General features: G+C 35.3%; 2 protein-coding genes across 3 annotated transcripts in view; one reads left to right on the top strand and one right to left on the bottom strand.

Moving 5' to 3' along the window:
• Window positions 1-25,939, bottom strand: part of LOC105227701 (Krueppel-like factor luna) — a 361,609-nt gene that overhangs the window by 316,215 nt on the left and 19,455 nt on the right. The window lies entirely within an intron of this gene.
• LOC125777022 (uncharacterized) lies at window positions 13,055-18,471 on the top strand. Of its 2 annotated transcripts, none has more exons than XM_049450821.1 (2): window positions 13,055-13,754; window positions 17,563-18,471. In XM_049450821.1, the coding sequence occupies exons 1-2, from the start codon at window positions 13,128-13,130 to the stop codon at window positions 17,587-17,589; spliced, it is 654 nt and encodes a 217-aa protein (XP_049306778.1). In that variant the 5' UTR covers window positions 13,055-13,127; the 3' UTR covers window positions 17,590-18,471. The 2 variants fall into 2 exon arrangements, with proteins under 2 accessions (XP_049306778.1, XP_049306777.1); XM_049450820.1 differs by lacking the exon at window positions 13,055-13,754 and adding an exon at window positions 16,959-17,472.

Here is a 25,939-nt window from a genome sequence, read left to right as displayed (position 1 = left end):
TCAGCCTTGGCTAAGTACAATTGTGTGTATGTGTGTGGCGCCCTCGTGCATGTGGCAATGGCAGTCAAAAGGACAATCCAAATGGCTGTGTGGCTTAGCGATTGATTATAGGCCCATTGTATTGTATTTAGTCGGAGGGTGAGTTTCCTTTCTCTTCCTCCGCAACCCTTGTCTGCGCTTTGACGAAATGTGGCATGACCCAGAAGCGAGCGCCGGGATCAATGCGAGTTTTCACTTAATACTTCAAGTTAACTCGCCTTTTTGTTTCACGTCCTGCAAAGCACTTCGTGCGAGCGGCTTTATTGAATTGATCAACTTTATTGCGAAATTATGCCGAGCGCCGAGTGTAGCCTTATGGGTAGCTTTAGTGAAAAAATACTTAAATAAGGAACTAATGATATGGTTTGGTGCTGCAATAAGTTGTTATTAATTTGTATACTAAAAAATGGAAATGGAAGTATTTGTTTGCCCTTAAAATAAACCCTGCTTGTATTAATCATTTCGTTCGTTGAGAGCGATTGTACTGGCAACTTCGGGAAAACACGATTTGCACTTGCCCACAATGAAGTCTAGATAGAAAGCAGAAAGCTGAACTTTATAAAGAAATTTTGAAGGTTTTCTGTATGTGAATGACTACATAATATAGAAGATGAGCCTCTTGAAGGGTCATTTTGGACATTATTTTTGATTTTTGTTTTTTATTTTCTTGAACCGTCTGAGAAATACATTCTAAATGCACGAGAAGCATTGAATATTAAAGGATTGATAAAACTCCGGAACTTTTTTCAAATTTTCATTCTTCGATTTATTTTGAAGCAGGCCAATTGATTTTTAGATTCATTGGTCTCATCTATAATACCTAAAGTAGCAGAATTGCATCGTGTAATAGATCATGCATAGACATATGTATTTTATCATTCATAAATATGTATGTATGTATGATATGTGTATCTACCTAAATGCAAATTAGGCTATTCTTCCATTAAATTAAAATTTCTATATGGATTTGCTTTGAGCTCATCAAGTTCCCATAATTAATTTCTTAGAACAAAACAATTAATGATGATGTCTATCCCAGGTAGCAGCAATTTTATAAGAAAAATTTCATTTTAATACCTCCTTCAAAGCAATTATGGAGCATTATCATCGCATTTTCCGAGAAATTCTATTCAAATAACATCCGAAGCAACTCAATTCAGAATTTCCTCACCGGAAATCACATGCAAAAGCTCCTACATAAACAATCAGTAGCACAAACCTTATCACATTTATACGCCTTTAGTCATCATTTTAATAAATCTGAGAAAACATACAAATTTCTTGCATTCACGTTAGACCAGTGAGTAATACAGATCTTAGTCTTTACAAGTTTTGCTCAATGAATAGAATTTACTTGCGCTCATTTGCAATTAAAGAATTTGGCTCTCATGTGTATGTACTTATGTATGTATGCATGTATGAATATGTGTAATATTACATATTTTACCAAAAATGTTGGCCTTTTTAATTGGAACAAACAATGTTTTGCTCATAATTTGTGCGTATCATAAATATTGACAGAATTTATGGCATATTTGTATTTATTTCGCACTCATTGTTTATGTGTTTTACAGAGAAATGTTAAATAAATAAAACAAAAATTGAAATGTACACAATTGCCCATAAATCAATTTTCAAATGAGTGCCACATATGTAAATTATTCGTTCTTCCACTTAAATGTGGAAAAAAAACAAATTTTTTAAAGTTTAAACATTTATTGAACCTTTCCTTACAGCTACTTAATTACGACTGCTCTACCTTACGACTACTTAAATTCGACTGCTTAATACTAACAATTCTGTCTTACACTATACCTATCAATAATTTATGGTCACATTGCACTTCAATGTGACCGTATAAAATTCGGCTGCGCTGACGTTGTAACTCTGCTGTGGTGTTGTTGTTGATTTCCGCAAATTGTTATTTTGCGTTTCCTGTTTTTGAGTTAATGCAGACGTGTCGTCAGCAATTTTGGTTTATTAATTTTATACTTGTGTTTTTAAGCAATTTTGGTTTATTAATTTTATACTTGTGTTTTTATTCGCTTGTTTATTGCTGTGTTAGCTAATTTATTATTATCTAACTAATTTGGTGTTAACTCCTCCGCCCTTAAATTCGAGCGTCCTCGTTCGTTCAAACTATTAGGGTTATTGGCACTTGTGACGTGGGAGTTTCCGATGTGTCTTCTTTGTTATTGGCCACATTCACGTTTACATTGTAGCTCGATGGTTCTATTAGTTTTGTCTTGCAATTCTTCCTTATGATTGATGCAGTGCCTATTGTTGCTAGACTGATCAGGCAAATAACTACTAATGAAAAATTTGTTATTAGAGCTGCTGTGTGGGTTGTCTGCAGTGTTTGTAAATGATTGGTGTTATTTATGTGGAGTTCCTTCATCATCTCAAGGCTGAGAATTTCTTCCTCTTTGTTCGAAGGGATATTTGACTGTAGGATTGCGGGTAATGGTTTGCTAGTTAGTATTTCGTTAAAGGAGTGTTTTTGGTTGTCGATTAAAACTGTGGAATTGCGATATTGAACGGCGTATGATCCCACAAGATTTATTTTCTGATTATCAATTTGAATTGTGCCATTATACTGGTTTAATAATATGATGCCAGGGAAGATGTTTTCTATCGATGGGATGTGCTGGTTATTTATTTGAGTGCATTCTGCTGGTTCGCTTCTGAGTAATTGCGGGACACAAGTAGTGTTACTAATATCTATCATATTCTTATAGTTACAAATTCTTATATGATTATTTTCATTACATTTTGTTTTTATTCCAAATACCTTATGTTTACTACATGTTACGATATCCTCATAGGGAATTTTATTAATATATCTATTTTTCTTTATGGGTTTGATTACAATTGAATCGCAAATTTCTTCGTTTATTAATGGTATTCCTATCATATAAAATAACATTGTTTCATTTGAGGCTATTTTTATATTCGCAAATTCTAGCGATTCTTCTACATTATTTAATGTGAAGTTATTTTTTATAAAAATGGATTTTGCTAATGCTAGTTCTTCATTTGATAAAATATACGAATTGACGATTCCGGCTTTGGCCCAATGAATCGCATAATCAATATTAATAATTTCTTCTTTTACAATCTTTAATTTATATTTTAGTTCTATAGCAAAATTGCGTTGTACATCTTCATTAGATTGTACTGTTTTTAAAATCTTATTTGATACTCTCGTAATATTATTTATCCTATCAAAAATTATTTTATTTATTACTACTTGATTATTATTATTGTTTATTATATTATTTATTTGATTATCTAAAATTACTAAGTCGTCATGATCGGGATTTCCCGCGATCCATTTCCAGACTTTTCCTATTGTATCTATGGATTTTTTAAATCTTTTGGGTCGTAATCTATTTAGGTAAGTTTGGGTAAGGGTTAATTCATTTATCAAGATGGGTAGAAAGGGATTTTCTGATGTTATCTTGGTTTTAATAGTGTTGTCCATTTCGTCGAGTGTCATTTGAAATGCGTCTAGGTCTACTTTATGTATTATTCGGTAGGTTCCTGTTTGTATTCTTGTCAATCCTGTATCAAATGTTGCTAATTGTGAATTTGTATAGTCTATTATTTTAAAATCAGCGTACACCAAATGTACGAAAAATCTGAAAAATTAATGATATGTATTTCTGTCAAAAGTGTAATGATAAGCGTGCTATGCGCTCTTTTTATCCTTATAAAAGAAAAAAATATATTTTTTTTTATATTATTTTTTTTTTGAATAATAAGCGTACTATGCGCTCTTTTTATCCTTATAAAAGAAAAAAATGTTTTATTTATATATATATATTTTTTTTTTGAATAATAAGCGTACTATGCGCTCTTTTTTATTTATTTTTTGTTCATTGTTTTATTTAATTTTTAATTATCTTTTCTTATTTCCTATTTTTTTTTTTTATTTAATTTTTTTTTTTTTTTTTTTTTTTTTTTTTTTTTTTTTTTTTTTTTTTTTTTTTTAACTTTTTATAAGGCTTTTGTGGACTACCTTGCCGGTTTGTGTTAAAACTGTAGAATTCTTATTTTCTTTTACTATTTCTTCTTTGTACCGTGAAGTTAACTTATTTCCGTAACGTTTATTGATTCTAACATAGATTGTCTGTCCAATTTTATAATCTTTAAATGGGCTTCTGTTTTTATTGTGAAATATTAGGTCTTTCTCTTGTTTTTGTTTTATTCTTTGTATGTTATTCTGTCTTGCCTCTTCGTACTGGTCGGGATTAGTGAATATTCTTCGTCCAAAAAATGATTCAATCGGTTTTTGTCCTGTAGTTGTGTGAATTGAATAATTGTACTCATATACTGCCCTGTCCAGCAGTTCTTCAAAAGATCTTTCTGTCTTTTCCGATTTTAAACACCTTAAAATTTCTGATAGGGTTGAATGGAATCGTTCAACCTGACCGTTAGCTGTACTAGTATGTGGAGGTATCCTATGTATTTTTATTCTGAGTTGGTCTTCTAACATAAAAGTTATTGAGTTGGAATTTAATGATTTTTCATTGTCTATTATTATGTTTTGTGGAACTCCAAAATTGAAAATGATCTGTCTAAGTGGTTCTCTAATGTCTTCTGTAGCTCTTGATTTTAATATTTTCGCTTGTGCGTATTTTGAGTACTTATCTATGGCAGTCAGTATTAGTTGTTTTCCGGTAATATAGATGTCTATATGGATTATCTGTCCTGGGTATTCGGGAATAGGAGTTGCTTGAATTTTTGGGTTATTGGGATGTCTGTCGTACTTGTTTTCTGCGCATACGCCGCATTGTTTAACTATTGCTTTAATTTTCTGGAGCATTTTAGGGAAATAAAATTTTTCTATTAATTGCTGTTTATTTTCTACTGGGTTTCGATGAGCTCTTTTATGTGTTCGTAGTATTTCATTCTCTTGTTGCTCGTTTGTAATGAGATCTTTAACTTGCGTTTGTGTGTACCTAGCTTTGTAGTTCTTGAAGTGTAGGGGATAGATTTGTTGAATCTGCCCCAATATTTTTTCGGTTGTGAATATTCCATTAATAACTGAAGGGTTGAGGTAGCGCTTTAGTATTGCTGTCAAGTCGTCTATTGAATAATTAGGTTTAGTCAAAATGTGCCTATGGTACGTAGGGAAGGGTATTTTGAATTGATAGCTATCGATTTGGTCTGTTAAGATCCAAATTTGATTTTTAAATACATTTATTGGGCAATTAATGGTCGGAATTAAATTATGCGAAGAGCTTTCGTCTGAATTAGTGGCAACTGATAACGAATTTATTTCAAATGGTCTGGAGAGTGCGTCTGCAACAACGTTTGCTTTACCTGGTTTGTATTTTATTTCATAATGATATTTTTCTAAAATTGCCTTCCATCTTTTCAATTTGGAATTGGTGTTTTTGTTACTGAGTGCGTACGTAAGGGGTTGGTGGTCCGTATAAATGGTTATTTTAGCAGTACCATACAAATAATTTCTGAGGGAATTGAGTGCCCAGATAATGGCAAGCATTTCCCTTTCGTTAGTTGCATAGTTTTCCTCTGTTTTGCTTAAAGTTCGCGAAATGAAAGTGATTGGTCTTCCATTTTGCTCTAGGACTGCTCCTATTGCATGTTTGGAAGCGTCGGTGGTTAGAGAGAATTCCTTTTTATAGTCTGGATATTGAAGAATCACATCTTCGGAAGTGAGTGCAGATTTAATTTTTTCAAATGCTTCTTTTGCTTCGCTATTAAGTGTAATGGGGACTTTTTTTGACATATTTTTCGAGATGCGACCTTCTTCGCCGCGGAGTAGGGTTGTTAATGGTTTTGCAAGTGAAGCATAACTTCTTATGAAGCGTCTATAGTAACCTGAAAGGCCGAGGAATGACCTCAAATCTTTAAGGTTTTTGGGGTATTGGAAATTGACTATTGATTGAACCTTGGCGGGATTGGTTGAGATGCCGTTTGATGAAATAATAAAGCCTAAAAATTCCACTTTGGTTTTAAAAAATTCACATTTATCAATCTGAACTTTCATATTAGCTTTATTTAGAGTGTCAAAAATCGTATCAATGTGTTTTTGGTGGGACTCTTTATCTTTGCTGAATATGACTATGTCATCTATGTAGACGTAGCATATTTTCCCTATATGGTCTCTTAGGATGTCATCAAGCGCTCGTTGGAATATACCAGGGGCGTTTTTAAGCCCAAAGGGTAGTCGCGTGAATTCATATTTTCCGTTGTTCACGGAGAAAGCTGTCTTCTCAACATCGGATTCCTTCAGAGGAATCTGGTGGAAGCCACTCTTCAGATCGATTACAGAAAATATTTTGTTGTCTCCTAGTTGAGAAAGTACCTCGTTTATTTCCGGTATTGGATACCTATCTGACACGGTGACACTATTCAGTTTTCTATAATCGATGACCATTCTATACTTTTTCTCTCCCGATGCGTCCTCTTTCTTGGGACTACCCATATCGGAGAGTTGTAGGGCGATCTGGATGGTCTTATTATGCCGTCTTCCAATAATTTATTTATCTGTTTATCTATTTCGTCCCTGAGGGAAAACGGGTAAGGGTAGGATTTCGAGTAAACTGGCGTTTCGGAGTTTGTTCTTATTTCGGCCACTACTTTGGTGGTGTAGGTCAGTCTTTCGTTAGGTTCGGAGAAAAGATGGCTATGTTTATGGATGAGTTTCCTCATTTCTTGTCTATCTTGAGTATTCATATGCGTGTCCCTAATTTGGATTGCGTTTACGTCCTGTGTTTTGTATTCTTTTAGATGAATTTTCGTGTGGTTTGCTATAATCATAAAATTATCCTTACTATGGATTATTGCGTTAATTTCTTTTATGCTGTCATTACCTAATATTCCGTGAAATGTGGTTAGGGTGGGTAGTAGGAAAAACTTTAATTGATTTTTGAGCTTGAAAAGATTTATATATGTGTGATGGGTGATCTTTATTTTGCCTCCTATCGAGTTTGCATGAAATGGGCTATTATTTTCTATTATTTTCCTTGCTAAATGAGGCTGTATGTAGTTCTTGTTAGAACCTGTGTCTAGTAGTATTTTAAGAATTTCTCCGCTCCTTGTTCTACATTCGAAGTAAGGAAGCGAAGAAGTTTTCATTCTAAAAAATGTATATCTGTTGGGTCTAGGATTTCGGGTTGGTTCTGATTGTAGTTGAGAGAGTCCTGGTCAAGAATATGGTGGTATGTTGGTTCTTCAAGAGGGTTTGCAGAATTGGGGCCTTCCGGCTGTATCTGAGAGCAGTTTATATGGAAATTTCTTTGAATTTTGTGGGGTGGATTCGTAAAATTCGAACTTGGTCCTTCCTGTCGTTTTCCGGCATACTTGAAGTTCGGTCTATTGGCATAATTTATTGCGTTTGTTCTAATACTTTGGTCTATGTCCATTGGTTCCGGTTTTGGTAATGGTTTTTGCGCTAGAGGTCTTGGGGGTGGATTGTTGTAAGGATTATATTGTGGATTGTTATAGGTGTTATACTGTGGGCTGTTGAATGGTTGATAGGTGCGTTGTGCGAATTGTTGTGGGCGGTATGCGTTTGGCGAAAACGCTTGTTGTGTGCGTGGCATATATGCGAGTTCTGGGTGAAAATATTGTTGAGAGGGTTGTGTATAGACTTGTCTTTGGAAATGTTGGTGTTGTGGCTTTGGGGGAAGTTGTGGTCTATCCATTCTGTAGGGTGTATTGTAATTGTTCGCGTGTGTGGTTCTAAAATTTTGGTTTTCTAGCTTCATGCAAAGGTGCAGAGCTTCTGGCAGGTCGGCAGGTTCTTTCATACCAAGCAATTTGGAGAGGTCTCCTGAAAGTCCTCGTACGAATGTATCGAGGGCTTTCTCCCTATAGGTTCGAGAAAGAATTTGTATTGATTCTTCGCTCATCTCCATACAGGCGATTTTGTTAAGAATTAGTGACAGATGTGCGTATACTTGCGAATAGAAGCTTTGTACCGATCGACGTCCTTGGATAATGCACGTCATTTGATATTCCAATGTACTTAAATCTCTTTTATCCGCGTAATGCGTTGTTAAGCATTTAGAGATCGCTGTCCAATTCAGCGGTGTGTTGTAAGATTCGAGTACCGCGTCGGCCTTACCAACTATTTTATTCCTAATTACGTTTAAGATTCCAAAATATTTTGGAGTGCCTATCAAATTTTCATAGATTTTGAGGATGCGCTCAACGCTTTTCCTCCAACTGCTAAATTCGGTGGGGTTTCCGCTAAATTCTCTAAGTGACCTGACAACGTCTGGGATTTTGTCCATATCTGAAAGATTGTTCCTATAACGTTCGTCAATCGTTTGGTCCACTATGGGTGCTGGGATCATGTCATTCTTAATTATACTTTGTATTATGTTTCGTCCATCTGTGAGTAGTAATTGACCTAGTAGTTCTCTTACTTGATTTGCTAAATCGGGTTGTGCAGGATTTGGATTAGGTGAGGGTAGTACTGGTGGCCTTATGAGGTTATTTGGATTTGCCATTTTTTCTTCCCTTTTACTTATTTGAGGGTTACGAAATATGTAAAAAAAAATCTATTTATTATTTTATTTTCGCTAAAACTAATATTTCCTATTTTTTCGTTGTTAACCCTTCTAGGAAAGGTAGCTTTTCTACTCTGGAGGGTCCGGGGGAATCGCAGAGTTAAGCGTTGTTATAGGTTTTTTATTTATTTTTAGTTACTGGCTGTACGAGCCTTTTGTTATTTAATTTATAATTTATAAATCTCTGGAGGGTCCGGGGGAATCGCAGAGTTTTTATTTGTTATAAGCTGGAGGGTCCCCCCGAAGGTGGTGAATCGCAGCTTTAATAATATTTAATTTTATAGGCTGTACAAGCCGTATTTTATTTATATTTACTTACACTATAGCTTCACTTAATAATTTATTTATTATTAATAACAAACAATTTTTTTTTTCACAATTTTTCCTCTCTGGTCTTATTACTAATTATATTTCTTATGCTACTTACACTATACACAGCTTCATGATGATCCTCGAAACCGATGAGTGTGTATTTGTCCTGTTCCGTGTTTGTACTGGGGTACACTTCCTCACACTGTTTTTGTTTTGTAGGCTTTTTGCTGCTGTTCCTTGTCGGTGTCGCTGGAGCGTCCAGGAAGGATTTTCCTATCCTTTTCACGCTCTTAATGTGTTGGTTACTTTTTTATCCTTTAATCCGCTCGGCCTGTAGGACCACTTGTCACCAGTTAAAGGCTAACCTTGTCTTTTTCGCGGCGTTTTTTTTTTTTTTAACGGCACTTTTAACTTTTCGCGAACCGAACAAGCTTTCTTCTTTAGCTCGGGCGCCAATTATTCGTTCTTCCACTTAAATGTGGAAAAAAAACAAATTTTTTAAAGTTTAAACATTTATTGAACCTTTCCTTACAGCTACTTAATTACGACTGCTCTACCTTACGACTACTTAAATTCGACTGCTTAATACTAACAATTCTGTCTTACACTATACCTATCAATAATTTATGGTCACATTGCACTTCAATGTGACCGTATAAAATTCGGCTGCGCTGACGTTGTAACTCTGCTGTGGTGTTGTTGTTGATTTCCGCAAATTGTTATTTTGCGTTTCCTGTTTTTGAGTTAATGCAGACGTGTCGTCAGCAATTTTGGTTTATTAATTTTATACTTGTGTTTTTAAGCAATTTTGGTTTATTAATTTTATACTTGTGTTTTTATTCGCTTGTTTATTGCTGTGTTAGCTAATTTATTATTATCTAACTAATTTGGTGTTAACTTGCACATATGTTTGTCTGTCTGTATTAGCTTTTGGCCATCAACACTCAATGCTGGCTGAAATCAGTTGAATGAATACAAATAACAAATTGAAAATTAAGGATGGAAAAATGGTTATTGTAGTTAGCTGAAGCAAAAGATATGCATCAATATCATTACTGCAATATTTCTTGGCATATTTAATCACTTTATGATGGGGTTAGGTTAGATTGACCGGCCGTCCATACATGGACTTACTGCTACTTAGTAATGTCAGAGGAATGTTCAGTTTTGAGCTGAAGTATTTGTCATATTGAACGCGAAAGCTTTTTGTGAATTTTAAGAACAACTTGATATCGAATTTTGAGAGCATGTATGTGCGTTTTCCTTCGGTGTTCGACCATATGAGTTATGAGGTGAAAAGGCCTGTTAAAACAACTGTGTTCTGACGTTCGACGTGAAAACGGCGGCTAATATTTTCTTTTGAGACGCTTCCAATATGTAAGTATGTACATATTATATATAGATATAAAGAGATAAATAAGAAAATCATATCTTCTTCTTCTTTACTATCTTACGCGGTTATTACCGATATAATAATAGAAAATACTGCGGCAATTTTCCATTGGCAATATGTTTGTGTTGAGTCAGGGCAAGGAACTTGTAATCTTCCAGAAGTTTGTATTCTTCATTAAAGCGCTGCGTCTACATAAGCCAGAGCCAAATTTGCCGTTGTCTTACTAAGGCTGAAAATGCACTTGTAAATACATAGAAGAAAATTCTCAAGTATGTACTTTTGTTCACAGAGGTTACTGCGGCTATGTGTATGTATGTATTTATATATTTATGTTTGTATGTGTGTTTGAGGGGTATGGGACGTGCCTCAACACTCATTTATTACACGCAATACTGTGTTTGTTTGTTAACCGCCGCAAACGGAAGTATGTTTATGAACAGTTAGAATATCAATAATAATAATAACAACAAAAACAGCAAGCAAAACGTTTGAATGCAAATGAAAACAAATGGGAGAAATAGAAATCAAACTACATAGTACATACGAATGTGTGTGGAAGCACATGGTTGCATGTGTGCGTGAAGGAAGCACTTGAGGAAATGAAGAACGCATTGAAACAAAATTTCCACACACATACATACATATGTATATGTACTATGTAACACATGCAGGAATGTAGATATGGAGAAAAACAATGGATGAAAAATTACGACTGCTTTTGTTATTATTGTATTTGAGCTGAAGAGCACACAGCACTACGCATATTTTTGTAGCTGCTACTATGCTTGCAAGAAATCAGGAGTCAAATGCACTTGTACGACTACATATGTATATGGAATACTTATATACATACATTCGAGCATATCAGCGTTTGTGCACATGTTTGCCTCAAATATGCGCAATCAAACGGAAGCAGAATGGAATATTTATGAGTGGCAGAAAGGAAGAAGGAGATAATAAAAGCGAAATAGAACGCTTGTTAGCAAGGAAATTGAATGAGAAAAATATGGAAACATACCCAATATTAATATGCAAGAGCAGCAATATTAGTAATATCCTTGCAATAAACTAGAAATAACGATAAATACAACTGTATAAATAGATACATATCTACAAACATGAAACACGATTGCTTATACATACATACTCACATACATATGTATATACATAAATGTTGCAAGGTTGCGCACTGCTCTCGCCTCGCAGCAGGTTAAAGGCAACGGAAATCGAAGGAAATAAGCTAAATATCCGTTTCGGTTCGGTTCGGTTTGCTAGTAGACGATCACAGGCTTAAGGACATGTTGCAGGTGTGGGTTCGGGGCATGTCAACTGTGATTAATTTCGTTTAACTGATTGCAATTAAGCTGTTTATGGAGCCGTACAAGCAATACAGAGTTGCATTTGCATACAAATATGTGCATGAATTCATGGAATTATTCACACATATTTTTTTTAGAGTTTTTCCACTTTTACTTCTTAAATACGAGCGACCGCAGTTGCCATAATTCGAAGAAATTTTATAAATACTTACTGTTCGGAGCAGCTCCTTTCACTATGGAACTACCAATAATGAGTAGTATTAATCTTAAGTTATTATTTATACTTAAATTAACTAAATTAATACGCACACGTATATTCCGCCAACTGTGGTGAGAAAACATTGTAAATATTAAATACTTTATATTAATTGTTATCTGGTCACTCTAATTGTGCATATCCACCACACATTACTCGTTATTCTAATTCCTCATTTCCCTTTATCCTTTAATATGTTTATACATACATACATGTTAGAACAATTAAGCTTAGCTTTGCCTAAGCCTAGCATCTTAGTTATCAGTTCGCTTTTTACATTCGATACCGGCACACGCATTATTTTCTTGTTCGGTTCTTATACTCGCTACCTGCAGACAGGCAGGCATTTCACCTAATAAACCACCAGCCACGTAACTTTCTACTTGTTGTATTATATATATTTATATTAATAAATATTTTGTAAATATATATCGTCGTTGTTTTATATCGCGATTCGAAGCTATCAAAAAAGCTTGGTAGCTCAACATTTTGGTGACCCCGACGTGATCGCTGTGTGTGTTTATTGGTGATATAGTTATACTTAACATTAACTATCAAACTATTAGTTCGTGCGCCACCGTGCTAGTGTAACATTAGTGTGGACATATTTTGCAGTGAACAATAGATAAATCAAACTCGTGGTTTAAAACCTATTTGATTTGTGGCAAAATAGTGGCGTGATTTCTAGAAAGCGCTACTACGGTAAATTTGGATATTTAAGCGAAAACATTTCTAACGTAACTTAATACCGTAAGCACCGTTTATCGGGTGCCGCTAATTTCTTCAACGGTTCGGTACGGTTATCCGCTATACATTACCGCGCTGATCACCTAACCTTGTTTAATTTTTAATTGGCTAAATTTTTTGGATATGTCGTTAAACCAATCAATCGGTGGTACTCCAGCTGGAGACATTCCTGCAAATGAGAGTCCCATAAGTCAGCATTCGCCAATGGGCAGGGTGACATTTTTGAAGTTGAGGACACAGGCCATGTATAAGCGCCTTGAATGCATAAGTGCTGATATAGACTCGGAACGGTTGCAAAGCATGGACGAATATGCTTTAGCGGCAATAATTCATTCAGTTAACGAACTGAAATCGAATTTCTTGGCTGCACACACAAGTTTGGAAGAGCATGACTTTGAATCTATTGGAAGTGATTACCTATGCAATTTGACACGAATTTGGTTCAGTTGAAGGCTACTCTACAACGTGAAATTGGAAAGCGTAGCGCTTCTCAACATTGTTCCACATTCAAGATGAACAGCAATGAATTCCAGCCTATTATTGTGAATACTAATCGTTCTCGTTTGCCTCAATTAACGTTGCCTAAATTCAGTGGATCTTATATAGAGTGGACAAATTTCTATTCGATGTTCTCATCAGTCATCGATAAGGACAGCGACCTAAGCGATGTGGACAAATTGCAACATTTGCGTTCCTGCTTGAGTGGTGCTGCTCTTGACACCATACGATCGTTGGAAATAAATGAGGCTAATTATAAAATCGCATTAGATCTTCTCATTAAACGATTTGATAATAAACGTCTTATTTTTCAGGCACATATCAGGGAGATTTTCGGGATGGACAAAGCAGATGGTACTGTCAGCAAGCTGCGAGCGTTGTCGGACAAGGTCAATTCGCATATATGTGCGTTGCAGTCACTTGGCTCCAAAGAGCAAATAGCGGACTGCATAGTGGTACAGTTTTTAACGCAAAAGTTGGACAAAGTAACTCAAGCAAAATGGGAAGAAAGTTGGTCAATAAACGAGTTACCATCGTGGGAATCATTAGCTGCATTTTTAGAACATCGATGTCGTACCCTCGAGAACGTAGAGCATGCATTACAAACACAAGCTGAAACATTTGGTAAAACCGGAAAAACCGTGAGTACACATCAAAGAAAATCCTTTGTTGCTTCAAATAGCTTACTGGGTGTTTGTGTATTTTGTGGAAATGCTGAACATTTGATTTATAATTGCCAACGGTTTTTAAATCTTTCGCCTAATATTCGTCAGAAAGAAGTTAAGAAACTTTTACTATGTTTAAACTGTTTAAAGAAAGGCCATCAGATGCGAGACTGCAAATCTAGTAATTGTCGAAAATGTCATTCAAAGCATCACACGCTTTTACATTTTAATCGGTTACCATCAGTTAATAGTAACGATTTACCATTAGTATCGAACTCTGTCCAAGCTAATGCCATGACTGCAACGCTGCCAACGCAGCCTGACATCTCTGCTTCCCGATCTCCATCTGATGTTGTGCTTTTAGCAACAGCAATCGTTTTAGTAAAGAATCGTTCCGGAACTTTCGTACCTTGTCGCTCACTTTTGGACTCTGGCTCACAGATTCACTTCGTCACAAGTCGCTTCGCAAACCAACTTCAACTGCCTAAATCTAAATCCTTCGCTTCGGTTTCTGGAATTGGAGATGCCAATTTTCCAACAGACGGATGCTCAGTTAATCTCGTACTAAAGTCGCGGACTTCAGATTATTCAACAAACATTACTGCTCTTGTCGCTCAAACGATTACTGATAATCAACCGGGAACTTCAGTCATGACCGATGATTGGAATGTTCCTTCGAATATCCAACTAGCCGATCCTGCTTTTAACATACCACAACGCATCGATATGCTCATCGGAGCAGGACTCTTCTTCGAACTCATTTGTGTGGGGCAGATAAAGTTGGCACCTGGGTTACCTATTCTTCAAAAAACTCGACTGGGATGGGTTTTGTCTGGTGGTTGGCAGCAAACTCCTAAATTATCGACATTTATTGTAAGCCAGAGATCTTCTAGTGGAATTGATAACGATATCCAGTTAGACAAATTAGTTCGCCGCTTTTGGGAAATCGAACATATTCATGAACCAATTACCAAAACTTCTAAAGAAGACCTCGAGTGTGAGGAACATTTCAAAAATAATTATTTACGCTTACCTTCGGGCGAGTATTCGGTTCGCTTACCCATTAAGTGCAGCTTAGATTCACTTGGAGATTCATATTTAGCTGCTAGACGCAGATTCGAGAATATTGAACGCAAATTTAGTAGAAATCCTAATTTGAAGGCGAAATATAGCTCATTCATGAAGGAATATGAGCACCTTGGTCATATGTCGTTAGTTTCTGAAAGAATGATTTCCAAGTGCAAGTACTTTCTACCTCATCATTGCGTTATTAAGGATGATAGTACGTCGACGAAGTTGCGAGTTGTTTATGACGGTTCTGCGGCTACAACTTCAGGGTTATCACTAAATGACATACTCATGACTGGTCCTACCATTCAACCCAAACTTTTCAACATTCTCGTTCGTTTTCGTATCTTTCCAATTGCACTCACTGGGGACATTTGCAAGATGTATCGATGTGTTCGCGTCACACCTCCAGATAATATGCTTCAGTGCATACTATGGCGAGATTCCCCAGAAGAAAAATTACGTATATACAAGTTAGACACGGTCACATACGGCACCAAGCCTGCTGCGTTCTTGGCTATACGAACTATGCATCAGCTAGCATTAGATGAATCCTCATCTTATCCACTTGGTTCAGAAATCGTTCTTCGCGATTTCTATGTAGATGATCTTATCTCTGGAGGAAGTTCAGTAGAGGAAGTACAACAAATCAGGCAACAAACTACAAACCTACTTTCTAAAGGTCGTTTTCAGTTAAGAAAGTGGTGCTCTAACAACTCAGATGTTCTCAGCGAAATTCCTGTTGCTGATAGAGAAAGTTTTCTTAGTTTCGATGAATCCAGCGATATTGTCAAAACTCTCGGACTTGTTTGGAATCCATTGAAGGACGTCTTTTTGTTTAAATATAAACCTCAGCAAACATCGGAAAAATGTTCCAAGCGTTCCGTATTGTCTACCATAGCACGTTTCTACGACCCATTAGGTCTGATTGGTCCTACACTTACGAGAGCTAAAATACTATTGCAAAGGATGTGGAGAGACAAGCTTGATTGGGATGAAAGCTTACCACTTTCCATATGCACAGCATGGTTAGCATTTTGTAACGATTTTATTGATCTTCAACACACTTCATTTCCGCGCTATGTTCTTCAGCCTGGCGCTACTGTTCAAATACATGCATTTTGTGATGCCAGCCTGGAAGCATACGGCGCTTGTGTTTACGTTCGCTCAGTTAAGGATAATGACATTAAAGTCCACTTGTTGTGCTCCAAGGCTCGTGTCGCTCCTCTTAGAACGCTGACAGTGCCCAAATTAGAGCTTTGCGCAGCCGCCTTACTGGCGCAATTATTATCTGAATTAAGGTAAATTAATATATTTGATTGCTCTTATAATTGCTGGTCGGTATAGTCAGTGGTTCTCTCATGGCTGCGAGAGGAACCCTCAAAGTTCAACGTATTTGTTGGCAATCGAATTTGCGCTATACAACAACTAACTGAAGGTATGCAGTGGAGTTAAGTTCCCACCTCCATGAATCCAGCTGACATCCTTTCAATGGGCGCTACACCAAAGGAGTTCCTAAGGTCAAAGCTTTGGACGTATGGTCCACAATTTTTGGAAAACGTCGAATCCTCGTGGCCACAACCATGCGCATCTCACATATCTCTACCAGAAACTCGTCAAAAGGTTTTGCACATCTTATCTGATAGACCTGACATAACCTTTTCGTTCAAATATATCAACTCGTTTGGAATAATGCAGCGTATTTTTGGATACATAAACAAATTTACGAAATCGAAAGGATCACAGCTCACAACTACAGATATCCATCATGGGACTCAATTGCTGATACGTCTAGTCCAAAGAGCGCAATTGTTGTCAGAAATCGTCGCCTTGAAGAAGAACAACTTTGTACACATATCAAGTAAAATCGCTTCGTTATCGCCATTTTTGGATGATTTTGGAATTATTCGAGTTGGAGGTCACATAAAGAACTCATCACTAGACTTTGAGGCACGTCATCCAATGATTCTACCGAAAGATCATCCATTAACGTCGTCAATAATCACTCACTTTCATTGAAAGTATCACCACACAGGTCCTCAGTCTATACTTGCATCCATTCGTATGAAAATTTGGCTTATAGATGGAAGAAAAACTATTGCGAGGGTTCTACGAAAATGTATTATATGTTGCAGATCGAAACCACGCCTCGTCGAGCACATCATGGCTGACTTGCCTAAGGAACGCATCCACGCATCTCGGCCCTTTATCGTTACAGGCATAGACTACTGTGGACCATTTTATTTCAAACCGGAAACGCGTAAGAAAGCACCTCAAAAATGCTATGTTAGCGTATTCATTTGCTTCGCCACAAAAGCCGTGTGGATGGAACTGGTGAAAGATCTTTCAACAGGCTCTTTTCTTGATGCACTTAAGCGCTTTATAGCTACTCGTGGCATACCAAGTTGCATTTGGTCAGACAATGCTACAAATTTTGTTGGCGCCAAGAACGAGCTGAAGGATTTACGCGAGCTATTTCTTAGTGAAAATCATCGCAACCAAGTTCACGCTTACTGCCTTAATAATGGGATAGATTGGCGTTTTATACCTCCTCGATCACCACATTTTGGCGGTCTGTGGGAGGCAGCAGTAAAAATGGCAAAAAAGCACTTCTATCGCTCCGTTGGTTCGTCGCTTCTTGGTTTTGAAGAATTACGCACCTTAGTATTTCAAATCTCAGCAGTAATTAATTCAAGACCTCTTGTACCACTTTCAGAAAATCCAGAAGATCTTGATGTACTGACGCCCGGACATTTTCTCATTGGTGGTCCTCTTATCGCTATTCCTGAGCCGAACCTCACGCATCTAAACTGCAATCGTTTAGACCGCTGGCAGCAGGTTACCTACATACAACAAATATTTTGGAAGCGATGGAGTGAAGAATATCTTACTATTCTACAACAACGAGCAAAGTGGCGTAAACCACACCCAAACATTGCAGTCAATGACATCGTATGCATCAAAGACGAAAATTCAGCACCTCTTAAATGGCCCTTGGGTCGTGTTACAGAAGTTGTCACTGGGACAGACGGGGTTGCAAGAGTAGCCGTTCTTCGTACGTCTACCGGCATGATGCGTCGAGCTATCAATAAACTGTGCGTTTTACCTGTCAAAGATTCTTTTGAAAGTTAGACCTTTCAACGGGTGGAGGATGTTCGGAGCAGCTCCTTTCACTATGGAACTACCAATAATGAGTAGTATTAATCTTAAGTTATTATTTATACTTAAATTAACTAAATTAATACGCACACGTATATTCCGCCAACTGTGGTGAGAAAACATTGTAAATATTAAATACTTTATATTAATTGTTATCTGGTCACTCTAATTGTGCATATCCACCACACATTACTCGTTATTCTAATTCCTCATTTCCCTTTATCCTTTAATATGTTTATACATACATACATGTTAGAACAATTAAGCTTAGCTTTGCCTAAGCCTAGCATCTTAGTTATCAGTTCGCTTTTTACATTCGATACCGGCACACGCATTATTTTCTTGTTCGGTTCTTATACTCGCTACCTGCAGACAGGCAGGCATTTCACCTAATAAACCACCAGCCACGTAACTTTCTACTTGTTGTATTATATATATTTATATTAATAAATATTTTGTAAATATATATCGTCGTTGTTTTATATCGCGATTCGAAGCTATCAAAAAAGCTTGGTAGCTCAACACTTACTTTAAATGGAAGTTTTACTGGGGCTAAATCGATTGGGGATATTTTGAGTGATAGGAATTTCGTTATAATTGTTTCAGGGAATTCTTTATCCGATTATTCGACCATTTCATGAAATTTTATCGGCACAAAAACATCACGAACATCACATTCGAAAGAAACACTAGATTGTTCTTAACAATTTATAGCCGCGTTAACAACATCGCGCCAGTCGTCGAATACTTTCAGAGCTGGAGTGTTTTCGTCCATTCGGACAACATGACCTAGCTACTGTGCTAGTAACTATATAATATAAACTCAGCACTGACTGTAGACGTCTTTCAAAGCAATTTTTGAGATTTTTCCACAAATTCGCTGTCTGATAGTGAATAAAAGACTTTTTAAAACTACTGTGGTTAGACAAAATTCGAATAAAAGAATGTAAAATTAAAAAAAATCTTTTAGAAAAATAAATAAAAAAATATAAAAGAAATCTTGGAAAAAATGTTAAAAAAATTAAAACAAACATTTAAAAAATTTAAAAATTTAAAAATGTATATATAACCAAATAATTTACAAATTATTTATACTTTAAACGCGCATTTTTCGCAATTTTTATATGAATATTTATAAATACTTTGTATACATACACTCAAACTCCATGCAACACGCGCAAATTTTATAGAATAGTGTACAATTACAAACCATTCAGGATTGCTCAGCAAGCGTGTGTAAGCGCAAGTAAATTACACACAATTATTGTAGATTAACAATGTAAACAATGATTACACGTACGATTCTTGCTTACACACAACCTGCTCAGACCATAAATGTGCGAAAGTGAATATCGCAAAATGTGTATGTATACTCGTATATGTACATACATATTTGTGTGTGAATAACCAGAATTGCTGGCATTGCTAAAAAATAGCAAGAAAACAGCGAAAATTATGTGCTGTGTAAATAGTGCAAACTTATACATTTTTAATAGCCTTTTGCTTTTATAAACATATACACACATACGTGAAACGCCGATTGGTAGTGTGTGTGTGTGTGTGTGCGTATACACGCGCCACAATTCGCGTGTAACCGACTCATAGGTGTCGACTTTTGTCTTTCACACCTGCTAAAGAATTTCCAAGAGTATTTATAAAGGAATTATAACCATAAACAAAGTAAATACACATATCTACATACATATACTTGTATATAATATATGTATGTATGTATTATACGACCATACAATAAAATCAAAAATATCGCTACATGCCCAGGAAAAAATTGTAGCAGTGATGTTTAAGGAGAATGCCCCTGGGGTACTCACAATGGTAAAGGTTACAATGAGGTGTGAATTTACTAGCATCACATATTCGAATGATACAAGTAGGCAGTGATTAACCTCATAAGAATTTATTTAATTGATTAATGATGACTCCCTTATTCTAAAAAGACGACGTAAGACCTTAGTAAAATTCAAATTAATATTGCACGTAGTATAAGTATATAATGCACATATATGGTATATTGAACTAAAGTGATTTTAGTCTATTTTAAACTAGTAAGAAACTGATATTTGTTTTGATCCAATTTGAAACTGTTAAATTTCTAATCGAAATCTGACGTTTATCAGTTGGCATCAAGCCGTAAAAACACCACTCTTCATCGGGTTTGCCTTGTTGGTTAGAAAAATAGTAGTCTGCCTCATTGAACTCATAGTAGTACATCTCATACTAGTTGTAAAATAGTATATAACTAATTCAATTGACTGAGAGCTCTGGGAGTTTCAAATAACTATTTTGGGACTACTTCCTTTTAGAAAAGTTCTAATAAGAGCAAGTACTTTGGCATACAAATGTCAAAATAATAAAATTTTAATATTTAATTATTGATATAAAGTTTTCTATAAAAGAGAGAAATAATGAAACTATTAACTTCATAAATAAAAAACAATAAAACCAAATAACCTAAAAATAAAAATATTTCGGCACCCTCTTTTTTCTAAAGGGACAGCATTTGGCTGAAATATCTGGGGTCTCACAACTTTGGCTATCCACCCAACATATTTAGGTATTTTTATACCCTAAACACCCTACTAAATAACTATATATGTACGTATATATTAGATATCAGCGTGACTAGCTGAGTCTATTCAGCCATGTCCGACTGTAGTCTGTATATGTACATATATGCGAGCTAGTGCCTCAGTTTTTGAGATTTCAATCTAAAATATCGCAGACTCATTTGTCGGATCCCCGCCATTGGATCACTAAAGCATACAAGCTGATCGATCAACAGGTATGGTAACTTTTATATTGTGTAGGGTATTGTAACTTTGGTGCAACCGAATTTTTTCAAAGTAATTGTTTTGTTTCTTTTATTCTTATATAGACATTTTTTTATAAAGAACTTTGCAAGTGTGACTAGGTGATCTCCATTGCGAAGATCAGTCTTTCAGTCTAACCTAACTCAATATTAAACAAGCACTGAGCTTTCTTATAGTATGTGGTCAAAATAAAAATTATTAAATGTGATTCTGCCTTTTCAAGAGTTCATTTCGTAGCTTTTGACTTATTTTCGCTCTTTTATCAGCTTATAATCACTGAGCGTATCAAAGAATTTCACACGTCGTTCGGTTGCGATGCGCTATCACTTTCCATTTATTAGCTATCTGTTTGCTTTGAAATCGTTTACTAAATATTATCAAACTTTTAACGTCAAACCTAAGACTTCTAATGTTGAGTCGCTAGTGCTAATTTCATATCGTCGGTCAGTCGCTTATATAACTGCTGCTAATTTCACACTTAAAGAAAAATTTAATAAAAATATTGCTAAAATTGAGTTTTCGCCAAAAGACGATTGAAATTTACCGATAATTTTGCATGAGTATGTGTGCATATTTACATAGGTAAAATGTTTTCTGTATATATATGTACGATGGTATATATATAATCGATGGTAAGAATTTTATACAGAAAAACTCAATGAATCTACATTAAGCTTCTGAAACTACTTTAATGTCTGTTCGCACTAGTTTTGATTATAAACAAAAATCCAGATACAAAATTCGCGATATCAATGCGATTCGCGATTTTTTGTTTACATTCGCCAATTGTTATTGCGGTTCTTAAAGCTGATACTAGTTGGCAACGCGAAATCAAATGAGGCCAGCAAAAACAGACAGCCTTCCACTTATACAGCGTGAAAAGTATGTGTGTTATAGCAGAACCCACACATATGTAAGTATATCTGTTGTATATAGATAAATATATTATATATTGGCGTATATATGTATATAATATTTCGCACTTCTAGATTTTTGCCAAAAAATTCCAAACAATTATGTGTTCTCTATATTTTTCGGGGTACGAGTCGCGGCAGAACACCTACACACGCATAAAGAAAATGTGTGCTTGTGTGCCGCAATAATGTGACTTAAGTAATCGCTTTAGTGCAAAGTAAATAACAGAAACTAAATTGATTGACAAATACAAATATGTGTAGAGGTCTCATATTGAGTTTAGATACATACAAAATTAAAGTGCACTTTGTTCTCTATTTCTGAAATTATTTAACAAAAAATTAATGGATACAGGTTATAAAATCTTTTTATTCAATTTTACTGAAGACAAAAAGGAAAAAGTGCCAAATATAAACAGTTTTTTACAATATGGCAAATATTTATTAAAGAAAAAAAATTATTGATTTTGAGGTTGTGAGGTACATCAATAAAAAAGTTTGCAAAGTTACAATATCAAAATACCTTTATCAGTGAATGCTATAAAAAAATCTATGTCCACAAAATGGATGAACCATAAAAAATTTAATTCAATCCCATCATTTGACATGTCAATTTTATGTTCATAATTGTTATAGCTACACATGCACACGTAAAGCATTTTTAATTATTTATTCTATTCCAGCGAAGTGCCATATAAACCCAGATTTCAAAGGAATGTTGTTAGAAATAAAAAATTCACGGTCATTAGGAAAAAATTTTTTATGAAGAACAGTAAGTATAAAAAATAACAAAAACATATTTTTAAACTTATTGTTTGGTGGTATCAGACCGGTTGTAGCATACACATACTCGTGATACATACATCTGTATGTGCTTATCTATAACGCTGTGAACATATGACTCAGATTAGCACGAGTCACAAAGCAAACTCACTGACACAAACGTAACTAAGCAACACTGAAGGGCAGAAGGAAAAGCGAGCTTCAGATATGAATATTGCAAATATATTGAAAATATTAAATAATAATAAAAAAAGTGTTATACTCTGTAGCAACATATTGCAAGAGTATAAGAATGATGGTTGCTTTAATAAATATTTTTAATGCTTTTAAACAAATCAAGTAAGAAATATGAACTGAACATATATATTTTTCTTTTCAAAAGTAAATAAACTACTTATATTTGTAAGTGAAAAAGTTTTTAAATTGGTTTTAAAAGTCAGAAAAGTTATTATAAATTTTTTTTTTTTAATTCAATCCGAAGTCGGGTAGAAGAATGTGAGGAGCGTGTTTGCATTTTTAAAGTTAAAAAAGCTAAGAATCCTATAGGAGAAAGTTATATGGCATTGTAGATAATGAAAAAATCACCAACTTTTGTTTTTATACTTTTTTCACTTAACCTCAAAATGTAATGAAAAATTCAATTAGATTTTTTTGCTGTATAAAAAAATGTTTTTTTCACCAAATTTGATGTGAACTTTTTTCATTATTTTTTACTACAAGTATTAATGAAAAAAATTTATTTCGAGTCGAAAAAACACCTAATATTTAATAAAAAATTCTCACATCAAAATATCGGATTAATATAACAAAACTGTAAACTTTATATTTGATGAAATCTCTACCTTATGATGGTATAAAATTTATACTATATAATGTATGTATATGTGTATACCGATTATCCAGTAGAGATAACATGATTTCTAAGTGTCGTTTGGGCCATTTTTAATACTTCGTGATCTGTAACGTTTACTAAATATTCAATTTTATTATCAGTATAATATATCTCCAATCGCCACTTTTCGTGTACTTTTGCCATTTTATGGTGGTAATGATCTTCCACCTATGCTCGCTATTCGCCGAATTGTTGCAAATTTTGAGCGTATACTTTTTATACTCTCGCAACAAAGTTGCTAAGGAGAGTATTATAGTTTTGTTCACATAACGGTTGTTTGTAAGTCCTAAAACTAAAAGAGTCAGATGTGGGGTTATATATACCAAAGTGATCAGGGTGACGAGTAGAGTTGAAATCCGGATGTCTGTCTGTCCGTCTGTCCGTCCGTCCGTCCGTACAAGCTGTAACTTGAGTAAAAATTGAGATATCGTGATGAAACTTGGTACAGGTATTTCTTGGATGGATAAGAAGGTTAAGTTCTAAGATGGGCAAAATCGGCCCACTGCCACGCCCACAAAATGGCGGAAACCGAAAACCTATAAAGTGTCATAACTAAGCCATAAATAAAGATATTAAAGTGAAATTTGGCACAAAGGATCGCATTAGGGAGGGGCATTTTTGAACGTAATTTTTTTGGAAAAGTGGGCGTGGCCCCGCCCCCTACTAAGTTTTTGGTACATATCTCGGAAACTACTATAGCTATGTCAACCAAACTCTATAGAGTCGTTTCCTTCAGGCATTTCCATATACGGTTCAAAAATGGAAGAAGTCGGATAATAACCACGCCCACCTCCCATACAAAGGTTATGTTGAAAATCACTAAAAGTGCTTTAACCGACTAACAAAAAACGTCAGAAACACTAAATTTTACGGAAGAAATGGCAGAAGGAAGCTGCACCCAAATTTTTTTTAAAAATTGAAAATGGGCGTACGAAATATGGATGAAATCAGTTTACAACCACGCCTTCTTCCAATATAACGCTATTTTGAATTCCATCTGATGCCTTCTCTGTAAAATATATGTATGCATTAGGAACCAATGATGACAGCGGAATAAAACTTTATACAAATACGGTATTTGAGCTGAGGTATCCCTTGTGGAAAAATTGTCGTGATCGGACTATAACTTTTCAAGGTCCCTGATATCGAACACAAAGAACTCAGTACCTAACCTAACCTAATTTTTCACCGAAAATATCGGTAAATCTCTCAGAATTTAATTCTAATTAATTTTACAGCAAAATAAAAATATATGTAAATGACGGATAATGAAATCTCGATTATCACTTTATCGTGCGAGAGTATAAAATGTTCGGTGACACCCGAACTTAGCCCTTCCTTACTTTTTTTATATAATGTTCAGGTGCAAATAAAAAAGAAACGCTCGAAGTAATGAAAATATTGCTGTCATTCAGTCCAATCTTTATCGATTCCAAGAAGCTTACAAGAATTGTGATTGTCTCAAACCACAACCACTGTAAACGTCGTTAATTCGCTGATTTTGTCTTGGAACAACTTAGAACAACTTGAAAACGAGTTTTTTTTTTCATCCTCTCCGAGGAGGCTCACTTTCATCTGAGTGCGGGAAATAAACAAAACTGTCGATTCTGGTGCGAAGAAAATTCACAAATTATTCATAAACAATCAATACATTCATTTAATTTGACAGTTTGGTATGGATTTTGGTCCGCTGGAATCATCGGTCTGTACTTCTTTCGAAACGAAGCTGATATAATATGGTGTTAGATCAATGATAACCAACTTTTTATGGCCGCAATTGGAAGAAGTTGATCTTGACAACATCTGGTTCCGGTTTTAAAGACTCGATTTTTTCAAGAAATTTTGTCATGGAATGGCCTCATCAGCATTGGTCTTTAGCAACAAACCGGACTCTCTTCAAGCTTTTAAAAGTCAGTATTTAATGAGCTATTCGTGACATACAACTTGACTTAGTGGGAAAAGTACTCGAAAATTGGTTTCACCGATTTCGTTCCTGCAAAAAAAGTACTGGAGGCAATTTGATCAATTTCTCATGCGCATATCCGTGATGAGTTTCCAGCAGGGATGCCAAAGCGTTATTGTATCTTAAATGCTGCTTACTGCATATGTATGCATGCATACATACATATGTACATATGTAATTATTCACTGCTTTAATAGAGAAAAAACCCCAGTAGCAACAAAAATTCTTCCACGATAATCACCGCACCGAAACACACACACGTATGGGTCCTCATATATTTTTTTTTTTCGCAAACAATTAAACTTTAAAGTGATTGCGCTAGTACAACAACAAACCGGCACACATTCTGCAAATAGTGGCTTGCTAATTCACTTGACTTTGCTGATGTTTATTTTTACCTTTTGCTGATAACACGCAACGCAAACAAAAGTGCCCAAACAAAAAAGAAATGCGAATTCAACAAGAGCAAAGCAAAATGTAAAACAAAACAAAAAAGAGCAGCAATTATCGCATGCTGCCATTGCTCAGAGCGCTTATCAAACTCAGCTGATTGT

Source organism: Bactrocera dorsalis, chromosome 3 (assembly GCF_023373825.1).
Source record: "Bactrocera dorsalis isolate Fly_Bdor chromosome 3, ASM2337382v1, whole genome shotgun sequence".
NCBI classification, from domain to species: domain Eukaryota; kingdom Metazoa; phylum Arthropoda; class Insecta; order Diptera; family Tephritidae; genus Bactrocera; species Bactrocera dorsalis.
This window is presented reverse-complemented; position numbering and strand designations above follow the sequence as displayed.

Excerpts from the sequence above, each read along its gene's own strand:
- LOC125777022 (XM_049450820.1), top strand. The coding sequence starts at position 17,010 with ATGGCTGACTTGCCTAAGGAACGCATCCACGCATCTCGGCCCTTTATC. Across the intron at positions 17,473-17,562 it reads GCACTTCTATCGCTCCGTTG|AAAATCCAGAAGATCTTGAT; the intron begins GTTCGTCGCTTC and ends TACCACTTTCAG.